The sequence below is a fragment of the Thamnophis sirtalis genome, unplaced genomic scaffold (assembly GCF_051295495.1).
Source record: "Thamnophis sirtalis isolate CommonGarterSnake01/CBP01778 unplaced genomic scaffold, rThaSir2_p1.2 scaffold_14, whole genome shotgun sequence".
In the NCBI taxonomy this organism is placed as follows: domain Eukaryota; kingdom Metazoa; phylum Chordata; class Lepidosauria; order Squamata; family Natricidae; genus Thamnophis; species Thamnophis sirtalis.
Window position 1 is genome coordinate 12,100,110 of NW_028261394.1, and position 11,517 is coordinate 12,111,626.

Genomic DNA, 11,517 nt, shown 5'->3' on the forward strand with positions numbered 1-11,517 from the left:
AGCCTTGGATGAAGGCTGTGGTTTGTTAACTACCCCTTTCTCTCCCCGTGTGTCTTGCGTCTCCCAGGTGTTTGGGACCCTGGAGAAAGCCAAAGAGAAGTATTGCATAGAAGATTACTCCGTCAGCCAAATCTCCTTGGAGCAAGTCTTTATGAGCTTCACGCGTTTCCAGCACTACACAGAAGATCACGAGAAATGAGTCTCGTCTTCTCCAGCCTCTTTTCGCGGACAGACCTGTTGCCTATAATATAAAGAGAAGGTGGTTTAAAGTATCAGCCATGTCTCCAACAACAAGAAGAATGGACATATCCTCATTGGACAATTGGTACACCACCGTACTGACATTATGAAGACGAATGCATGGGTTGTGTGGATGTGTTGTGTGTCCATTTGTCTGTGTGAGGCATGAGAAGGAGGAGGAATGCTTAACCATCTTCCGAAGGCAGCTGGGATGTCCTACCAACTCTTACTCCACTTGGATGACAATGGGAGGGCTTAGCCTACTAACAATCATGGAAGCAGTTAACCCCGAATCCCAGGATAATTGAGTAATTGAGTATCTTGGATGCTAGGATGCTAGTTTCTTCTTCCTTTCCCACCCTCCCAATCTCATCTTCTTGAGAAGTTTCCACTGGACCATCGTTGGTGTAATTGGGCCCCGCTTGCATGTTTTGGAGTGTCTGACAGCACATATTCATCCATACGGTTGCGATCCATATCCATATGTTCAGACAAAAACAAATTCTTTGGAATGAACCCACCCATGGTCCTTTGGATGGTGCAAAAGCGAGCTCCCAAGTGAAAGAAGCAAGACATTTTGAGCCCTTCCTTAGATCGAGGGAATTGATCTCCAGGGAATTGACTCTGCTTTTCAAGAACTAGTGAAGCAAGATTTAGTATCTCCACTTTCTTGGTGAGCATTAGACAAGTTTGCTTCAACAGAGTCTTCAGCATCCATACTGCATACACCAGTATCCAAGATCACAAGCAGCCATCATGAGCTTTCTCGTTGCAAAAGCTGCCTTTGATGTCCTTGAGAATAACGTTTTCCCAATCTGGGTGCCCTCAGGATAGATGTGGACATCCAACTCTCAGGAGTCCCCAGCCAGCATGCCATCCCTGAGGACTCTGGAACTTGATGGCTGTACCTCTAGAACTCATTCCAGCAGAGGAAGTTGATTCAGACAGATCGTCCTTGAAAACTTAAAAGAGTTTAGTGTTCACATCAGCTCCAAATTGTTGTTAGCAGCCACCAAGGTAGAAGATCCATTTTCTGGCTATCTTATTGCTGGCTAACTCTTGTAGACTTGGTGGGTGTGGCAATAAATACATAGCTTTGTTTCTAGAAACTCAGAAAGTCAATGCATTCCCCTCAGTGAACCTTCCTACCTTCCTCCCATATCATTGTCCCTTCTTTCCATCCATCTATTATTCCTTCATTCTCTGTGTTCCTTCCTTCCATATCTGTGTTCCTTCCTTCATTCCTTCCTTCCTTTCCATCCATCCATCCATCCATTCATATCTATGTTCCTTCCTTCCTTAATTCCTTCCTTCCATCCATTGTTCTATCCATCCATATCAGCCAGCTTTCCTTCCTTCCTTTCCATCCATCCATCCATATCTATGTTCCTTCCTTCCATCCCATTGTTCCATCCATCCATCCATATTAGCCTTCCTTCCTTCCTTCCTTCCTTCCTTCCTTCCTTCCTTCCTTCCTTCCTTCCTCCCTCCCTCCCTCCCTCCCTCCCTCTTCTTTTAGATGCTTCTGAATGATGCTTCTAGACCATAATAAGTAAGCTTGGAAAAGTGGTTGGGTTTTTAAGGCAGGCCAGGTTCTTGGGCCTCAAAGACTTACACTCTGTATAATTCTTCCCTTCTCAGTAATTCAGTCAAATGCTGGTTGCATCTCGGCTTTCAGTTGTGGTTTCTCTTGGGGTACCGAAAGTGTGTTGTGAGGACAGAGTCCACTATCCATCTGCCAGTTGTGTCTTGCAAAAGAGAGCATTCTTGAGATTTAAAAATGACCTCCCAGACTTTTCTTCTCTGCATGAAAAACTAGGGCTTAAACTCATTTACAATTTGAATTAATGCAAAAAAAAACCCCACCCCACTCTTTGCTACTTGAATCAACCCATGACACATGGAATGTATTATATCTGAGCATCTGTACCTCTCTTAGTCGGAGGAAAAGTGGAAAATATGTGGGACCAGGAAGGGAAAAAACGAAAGGAGCTCCCAGGTTTCATTTTTTTGCTAGTTCTGAATAAATAAGTTAACTTTTAGTTTGGGCCCTTTCAGTGGTGGGATTCAGCCGGTTCGTACCTATTCGGGAGAACCGGTTGGTAACTTTCCAAGTAGTTAGGAGAACCGGTTGTTGGAAGAAATCTCCTTTTGGTTTTTCCCACTTTACAAGGCTAATCCTGTAAGGAAGGCAGGAAGGAAACATTCTGGTGTTGTTTCTAGCCTGATCTTTATTGCCCTGCTTACAGAAACTGCCTCTCCGGTTAACCCTTATCACATTGTAACAGCTAAGATGACATGCCCATCAAAGTGAGTGATGTTGATTTGGCCACACCCACCCAGTCACATGACCACCAAGCCACGCCTCCCCAACTGGTCATTAGGGCAGAGAACCGGTTGTTAAATTATTTAAATCCCACCACTGGGCCCTTTGGTGAAGTTACTGAAGTTTGCCCTTTAGCTGATCTGTGCATTTCGGTACTTGCCTATCTCTGCATGGAATCTTATCTGAGTTGAGCACCCAGGGACTGTGCGGCTTAAAAAAAATTACCCTTGTTTTGAAAATTATGTGAACTCTTTTTAAACACCCTGTATTATCTGGAGCTGGTTCCTAAACAGACAATAGCCATAGCACTTAGACTTATATGCTGCTTCACAGTGCTTTACAGCCCTCTCTAAGCGGTTTACAGAGTCAGCCTCTCTTGCCCCCAACAATCTGGGTCCTCGTTTTACCCACCTCGGAAGGATGGAAGGCGGGGTCAACCTTGAGCCTATCAGGATCAAACTGCTGGCAGTGGGCAGAGTTAGCCTGCAATACTGCATTCTAACCACTAAGAAGGAAGGGAGGGAGGGAGGAAGGGAGAGAGGGAAAAGGAAGAACAATAGCACTTAGACTTAGATACCACTTTACAGCGCTTTTACAGCCCCCTCTAAGTGGTTTACAGAGTCAGCCTCTTGTCCCCAGTAATCTGGGTCCTTGTTTACCCACCTCGGAAGGATGGAAGGGTGAGTCAACCTTGAGCCTATCAGGATCAAACTGCTGGCAGTGGGCAGTTAGTCTGCAATACTGCATTCTAACCACTGAGAAGGAAGGAAGGAAGGAAGGAAGGAAGGAAGGAAGGAAGGAAGGAAGGAAGGAAGGAAGGAAGGAAGGGAAAAGGAAGAGCAATAGCACTTAGACTTATATACCACTTCACAGTGCTTTACAGCCCTCTCTAAGCGGTTTACAGAGTCAGCCTCTTGCCCCCAGTAATCTGGGTCCTCGTTTTACGCACCTCTGAAGGATGGAAGGCGGAGTCAACCTTGAGCCTGGTGAGATTCAAGCTGCCAAATTGCAGGCAGCCGGCAGTCAGCAGAAAGTAGCCTGCAGTACTGCACTCTAACCACTGTGCCATCATGGATCATACAAGCAAAACGACCTAAATTCTCTTCATAAATAACTTTCTTACAAGGTCAGCTTAATAGCTTTAGATTTCTAAAACGGCAAACCAACCATTCAAAACCCCCACAGCAGCTACCAGAAACAGAGTTTCGAAGCAAACCTAAAGACCCTTTTTTAAATTACGCAAGGGAACAAATCAGATGGAGTTAGCCGTGAGTTTATGGCACTCTCTCTGTCCCTGGACGCAGTCGTGTTCTCCAACGGGACGAAAGGAAATCCGTAGGAATGGAGCTTGGTACTTCTAACTGTCCTCCTAGCCCATCACTTATAAAGCCCTTCATGGTATTGGACCTGGGTACTTGAGAGACCGCCTGCTGCCAATTACCTCCACTAGACCGATTAGATCCCACAGATTAGGCCTCCTCCGAATTCCATCCGCCGGCCAGTGTCGACTGGCGACCACCCGGAGGAGAGCCTTCTCTGTGGCTGCTCCGACCCTCTGGAACGAACTCCCCGTGGAGATTCGAACCCTCACCACCCTCCAAGCCTTCCGCAAAGCCCTCAAAACCTGGCTGTTCCGACAGGCCTGGGGTTAAAGAGCTGTTGCCCCCGTCTCGAATGGTATGACTGTTGTGTGTTTTAAATTATGCAATTGTTATGCTTTGTTTTTTAAATTTTTTGTCTGTATCCCCCTTCCGTGGTTTGAGTTGTGAGCCGCCCTGAGTCCCCTTCGGGGGGAAAGGGCGACATATAAATATAATAAACTGAACTGAACTGAATCCCCAGTTGTAGGAAACAGTGATAGGAATAACAATGTGTTTTTCCTGTTTGAGTACAGGCCATTGTGAGGGTTTGATTGTTGCACACTGCTAGTGCCTCATGTGCATCTAGCAAGATTCAATTTTATTGGTTTATTTATTTAAAACATTAGGGTAGCTGCCCATCTTATAACCAACTCTGGTTGGGCCCCAATCAATTGGACTTGATTACAACTGAGGCAGCAGAGCCCGCTGAACAACAAGGCTATTTCAGCAAGTGGTGTAGACTCCTCCCTTTTCTTCTTCTCCCCCTCCTCTTCTTCCTCCTCCTCCTCCTCCTCCTCCTCCAATTAACCAGTAGAATAGCTTGCCTTCAGAAATTGTGGATACTCCATTGCTAGAGGCTTTTAAGAAGACACTGGACAGTCACTTGACTGAAATGTTATAGGTCTCCTGCTTGAGCAGGGGGATGGACTAGAAGACCTCCAAGGTCCCTTCCAGCTGATTCTATTCTATTCTCTATTCTATTCTCTGTTCTATTCTATTCTCTATTCTATTCTATTCTCTATTCTATTCTCTATTCTATTCTATATTCTATTCTATATTCTATTCTATATTCTCTGTTCTCTTCTCCTCTTCTATCATCTCCTCTCCTCTTCTATTCTCTTCTTTTAAGTTAGCAATGGTTCTTCAGCTAAAAGGACAGTATCAGCCAGCAAATTTCTCTACAGGTAGTCCTCAACTTGCAGAAGTTTGTTCAGTGACTGTTTGAAGCCACGACAGCAAAACTAATTTATGACCATTTTTCACACTTACGATGACCTTTGCAGCACTCCCTTGTCACGTGATCAAAAATCAGCCGCTTGGCAACTGGCTCATATTTATGACAGGTTTCAGTGTCCCCGGGTGGGTGGGTGTGTGTCACATGATCTCCTTTTGTAACCTCCTGTTGAGCACAATCAACAACAGATTCACTTAACAACTGAAGCAGTGGTGGGATTCAGCCAGTTTGCACCTATTCGGGAGAACCGGTTGGTAACTTTCTAAGTAGTTCAGAGAACAGATTGTTGGAAGAAATCTTCTTTTGGTTTTTTCCCGCTTTACAGGGCTAATCCTGTAAGGAAGGCAGGAAGGAAACATTCTGGTGTTGTTTCTAGCCTAATCTTTATTGACCTGCTTATAGAAACTGCCTCTCCGGTTAACCCTGATTACATTGTAACAGCTAAGATGGCGTGCCCATTAAAGTGAGTGACGTTGATTTGGCCACACCCACCCAGTCACATGACCACCGAGCCACGCCTTCCCAACTGGTCATTAGGGCAGAGAACCGGTTGTTAAATTATTTGAATCCCACCACTGAACTGAAGGGATCCACTTACCAGCTGTGGCAAGGATGATTGTAAAATTAGGGCGTGTTTAACTTCACAACTGCCTCGCTTAGCGACATGAATCCTGGGCTCAATTGTGGTCGTAAGTCGAGGAGTACCTGTATTGGGTGAACTTTTTGGAGCTTCTCTTTACCTACATTTATCCCCCCCCCCCCAAAAAATGTATGTTTTTCGGTACTCATCTCAATGTGTCATTTTTTTTTTGTTTAAAAAAAAGATGTTTTCTCAATAGAGGGAGTGAAGTTAAAATACATCACCAGAATAATTTTTCACGTGCTGTAAAAGGATGAATCATGGGCATGTGAAGCAGAGACATACAGGACCCCTACTTAGCTATATACTCCAGGACCTCCCCTACCACGATTTAGCCACGATGAACCATTTTCGTTCCACTCTCTGTGTCTAGCCACTTTTGGTAAGGTTTCATTTCCCCCCCCCCCAAAAAAAAACCTTGTTGCAAAACGTTCTTAAGTGGTCCACACCTCTTTTTGGTCACGGCGGATTGGCTCGTTGGTACTTTGGCTCACACGACAGTTCCCTTCCTCTTGCACAAGTCCCTGCATTTTTTTGCACAGTGTATGTGTGTGCGTGCATGTACGTGTGAGTCCCGTTTGCGCTCCGATTTCTCTCGGGTCTTGTCTTCGCATCCTTCGCAAGATGCTAGACCTCAAGTGATTTTTTTTAGCTGAGAAAAGAAAGGTTGTGGGGGGGGGGAAGAAATCCATGGGTTGGAAGGTTATTTTGATTGTTCCCCCCCTGCCCCTCTTTGCTCTTGGCTGTGTGAAATATATTGTGAACTTGCCACGGATGAACAAACAAAGAAATCCATAAGCTACTATGGTTTCTAATGTGTGTGTCATTTTTTTTTTATTTTCATATGTTTGCGTTTTTCCCTTCCGTATTTCGGCTTCAGTTTAAGAATCGGGTTAGGCACTTTCTGTGTCTGCATGTCAAAAGGGAGTCCTCTCTTTAAACAAAAAGAAAGAAAAGGAAGGTAGGTCCGAAGTAGACAAGGGGTGATCTCATTTCTCGGATGTGTATGCCTGCTCACTCCTTTGCTCTTCTGTACCGAAATCAGCTGCAGTGGTGACATTTCCCCGTCTCAAAAATAAAGAAAATAAACTGGATTTTCAGACAGAGGCTCCCGAGTGTTTCTTGCGCACGTTCCACGTTTACCCTTGCACTTCAGATAGTCCTTGACTTAGAACAATTTGTTTAGCAACCCTCCAGAGATACAACAGCCCTGAAAAATATGATTGGTGACCATTTTGCTCATTTACAACCAGGGGTGCGATTCAAAATTTTTAGCAACCAGTTCTCTGCCAGCATGAGGCTCTTCTCCAGGGAGTCCTCCTTCCTTCTCATTAGGTGGCCAAAGTACTTGAGTTTCCTCGTCAGGATCTGGCCTTCTAAAGAGCAGCCAGGGTGGATCTCCTCTAGGACTGACCGGTTGGATGGCCTTGCAGTCCAAGGGACTCGCAGGAATCTTCTCCAGCACCAGAGTTCAAAGGCCTCCATTCTTTGATGCCCACGATGTCATACAGCTGCCTTATTTATTTCTTTATACTTATCCTGCTTTTATTATTTTTATAAATAGAGGTAGCAAAACATATCTAGAAGTCCTTCCTCTTTTCAGCACATCAATCCTGTGAGGTGGGCTGGGCTGAGGGAAAGCATCTGGCCCATACTAACTCAGCTGGCTTTCATGCCTAAGGCAGGACTGGAACTCTCCTGGCGATTGGGCCAAAGTCACCCACCTGGCTTTTGTGGGACTAGAACTCACCATCTCCCGGTGATTGGCCCAAAGTCACCCAGTTGGCTTTCATGCCTAAGGTGGGACTAGAATTCACCGTCTCCCAGTGATAGGCCCAAAGTCACCCAGTTGGCTTTCATGCCTAAGGTGGGACTAGAATTCACCGTCTCCCAGTGATAGGCCCAAAGTCACCCAGTTGGCTTTCATGCCTAAGGTGGGACTAGAATTCACCGTCTCCCAGTGATAGGCCCAAAGTCACCCAGTTGGCTTTCATGCCTAAAGTGGGACTAGAATTCACTGTCTCCCAGTGATAGGCCCAAAGTCACCCAGTTGGCTTTTATGCCTGAGATGGGACTAGAATTCACCATGTCCAGGTGATTAGCCCAAAGTCTCCCAGCTAGGTTTCATGGCTGAGGCAGGACTAGAATTCCTAGTCTCCTCGTGTCATAACCACCAACCTCCCTCTTATTGCCCAACCATTCTATTTACTTAAAAACAGTAAAGGGCATCAAGGAAAATCAAACTTCACCATCATGTACTTGGAAGATTAGAAATGGGAGCTGTCCATGTCCTGCTTTTATGTGACTGGACTTTCTATTTTAATAGATTAAAACAGCTAATTCCTGGCCATGAGGTCAACTAGGTTGAACTTTCAATTTAAACCACAGAGAATTGTTTAATGAAAAGAAGGACTTGGGGTGACATGATAGCAGTGTTCCAATAACTCAGGGGCTGCCACAAAGAAGAGGGAGTCAAGCTATTCTCCAAAGCACCTGAGGGGTAGAACAAGAAGCAATGGGCGGAAACTAATCAAGGAGAGAAGCAACCTAGAACTAAGGAGAAGTTTCCTGACAGAACAATGAACCAGTGAAACAAATTGCCTCCAGTAGTTGTGAATGCTCCAACACTGGAAGTTTTTAAGAAGATGTTGGATAACCATTTGGTGTAGGGTTTCCTGCCGAAGCGGGGTTGGACTAGAAGACCTCCAAGGTCCCCTCCAACTCTGTTATTCTATTCTAAAGAAATCAAGTCACTGAAAAATCTGTTATTTCACACTTTTATGCATCATAGTCCAGTCCATCAGCAGGCTATTGATTACATGCAGATGGCTGAAGATGATGAGGGAAACATTTAAGCGATATTTTTTTTCTTTAGAAGTTAGGAAAAGTTCTTTATATTTTTTCTGCAGCAAATACGTGGAATACGTTTGCATCACATGCTTCAATCTGGCTACTGAATTATTCCATTTTCTGGGATCCTGCAACACCTTTTAATAAAATAAAGAGGCTTATTAAGCTGCCCAAAAACCTCTAATCAAGGTTAAAAATAACCAAGCTTATCAGGTCATGGAAATGCCTTTATAAAACCTTCAATTGACCCACTTAAATATGGTGTCTGATTCCGATTTGCCCTAAGTGAACTGGAAAGGGAAATTCTACATCCTTTTTCAGAAGTTCCTGTATTTATGTATCGTATTTTTACCATTTTAGGGAGGTTCTGTTCACATTTTTTTAAATCTTCCAGAACCTTAAAAGAAGAAAGGCCGTATTAACTATGTCTAAGAAAGTCAACGGAACTTGTTTTTCATTATGCTGCTCCAATTGTTCCAAAATGCCCAAAGAACATTGAACATTCTCCTTTTAACTGATTGTTTAAGTCCGTGATGGCGAACCTGTGGCACGCATGCCCGAGGTGAAACGCAGAGCGCTCTCTGGGGGGATATGCGCCATCACCAGCTGCTCTTTCGGTTTCTGGTGCATACATGAATGCCATGGTCTTTGCGGGCACCGGAGCGCTAGAAAATACCCTGAAAAATGCCCCCAAAACAGCCTGAAAAAGGCCTCAAAACTAACCAAAAAACCAGCCTGAAAAACAGGCAAAAAAAAGAGTATTTTTCAAGCCATTTTTCAGGCTGTTTTGGGGGTCATTTTCCAGTCGGTTTTTTTGGCCAAAACCCAAAAATACAACCTGAAAACCACCCAAAACAGGCATGCGCACCCCTGCCAGCTGGTCTTCAGGATTCCAGCCCTCTGGCACGCACACATGCTCACACATGTATGCACATGCGTTCCGATTTGAGCACTCGGTGCCTAAAAGATTCGCCACCACTTGTTTAAGTGAAATCCCACACGTCCTCATGAATAAAACTCCTGCAAAATTATTTTCAGTCTATCAACTGAGATGCAAGTCATCCTTGATGTAACAAGATTGTTTAGTGGTTCATTCCAAGCGACAACGGCACTGAAAACCGTTGACGTACGATTGTTTTCACACTTAACGACCGTTGTGGCATCCCCATGGTCCCGTGATCAAAACTCAGGTGTGTGACCCATATTTATGATGGTTGCAGTATCCCGGGATCATGTGATTTCTCTTTTTTTTGTGTGATTGTCAGCCTCTACCTCGCTTGCTCGCTATCGGCTGCCATAGGAACGGGGAATGAGGCGGTGCGCATGGTATTTGGGAGGGGAAGTGTGCTGGTGGAGACATCTCGGGAAAAGGGAGTTTTGTTCTCCCCATCTTCTGGGCATGCTGTTTGGATTTGGTCAAGGCCAACCGTCTCTGCATACCAGCTGAATGAGGCCACCTGAAGATGCGCCCCACAGGACACCCTTGGGGTTTGGACATTGGGCCGGGGTAATTGCGGGCGGGGGAGGGATTTGGGTAACTTGATATGTACCAGTTCTTTTGCCTCGGATCTTGCTTCACTTTCGCGGTTTGCATATCCAGTAAAAGTACCTTTTCTCTAACTCCTTGGAGTTGAGGGTTTCCCTTCTTGGGTGTTGAATGAGGCAGGCCTGACAGTGACCTTCTAACAAAGCCAGCTTCACATAATAAGCATGTTACTAATGTAACGATTGCTATGATTCACTTAACAACTGGTTTTAGGCATCACGCCCATATTCCAACGGTTCCACCACAAATGCGCGTACGACAAAAGCGTGTGTGACTAAAGCGTGGTGACAAAACCACACCGTCAAAACCGCGCGACAACAGCGCGCCGACAACAGCGCGCCGACAACAGCGCGCCGACAGAAGCGCGCTGTAACATAACCCTAAACCTAACCCTAAACCTAACCCTAAACCTAACCCTAAACCTAACCCTAAACCTAACCCTAAACCTAACCCTAAACCTAACCCTAAACCTAATCCTAAACCTAACCCTAAATCTAACCCTAACCCTAACCCTAACCCTAAACCTTACCTTAAGTTAAATCGCGCTTCACTTGGCGCGCTGTTGTCGCCGCGCTGTTGTCGGCGCGCTTTTGACATCGCGGTTTTAGCGCTGCGGTGTTGTCGGCGCGCTTTTGACGTTCGCGGTTATGTCGTGCCACGTATTCCAACTTGCAAACCTTAACCTATCCCTCGGCATGGGTGAATTTGGCACTCGTGGGCCATCCAAGAAACCATGTTCAAGCAAACCACCATTTACCACCACATCAGCCAAAGGCAAAATACAGCTAGTCTGACTCAGAACCACAACTGAGCTCAAATTTTCTGTCACTAAGCAGGGCAGTTGAGTCAGCTTTGTCCCTTTTTACAACCTTTCTCGCCATAATTGTTAAATCAATCGCTGCCATCGTTAAGTGGGTCACCTGGTTGTTAAGTGAATCCAGCTTCCCCGTTTATTTTGTTCGTCAGAAGGTCGCAAAGGGGGGGGATCATGTGATCCATGGGCACTGCGACCGTCATAAATGTGAGTCAATTGGCAAGCGCCCGGATTTTGATCACGTGATCTTCGGGATGCTTCAACGGTTGCATGAGAAACGGCCCTAAGCTAATTTTTTCAGTGCCGTTGTAAGCTTTGAACAGACACTAAACGAACTGTTGTAAGTCAAGGACTATCGGTTTCCACTTATGGACAAACTGGATGCTCGATCCAGTTTTTGTGACTAAAACCTAAAAAGGTAAAGGCTCCCCTCGCACATATGTGCTAGTTGTTCCTGACCATAGGGGGCAGTGCTCATCTCTGTTTCAAAGCCAAAGAGCCAGCAC

General features: G+C 45.3%; 1 protein-coding gene across 3 annotated transcripts in view; it reads left to right on the forward strand.

Annotated features, from left to right (window-relative positions):
• Nucleotides 1-6,903, forward strand: part of ABCA3 (ATP binding cassette subfamily A member 3) — a 94,753-nt gene extending 87,850 nt beyond the window's left edge. For all 3 annotated transcript variants that reach the window (XM_087728680.1, XM_087728681.1, XM_087728682.1), the window contains one exon: nucleotides 68-6,903. In XM_087728680.1, coding sequence (XP_087584806.1) covers nucleotides 68-199 — 132 coding nt within the window. In that variant the 3' untranslated portion in view covers nucleotides 200-6,903. The remainder of the gene's footprint in view (nucleotides 1-67) is intronic.
• Nucleotides 6,904-11,517: the final 4,614 nt, after the last annotated feature.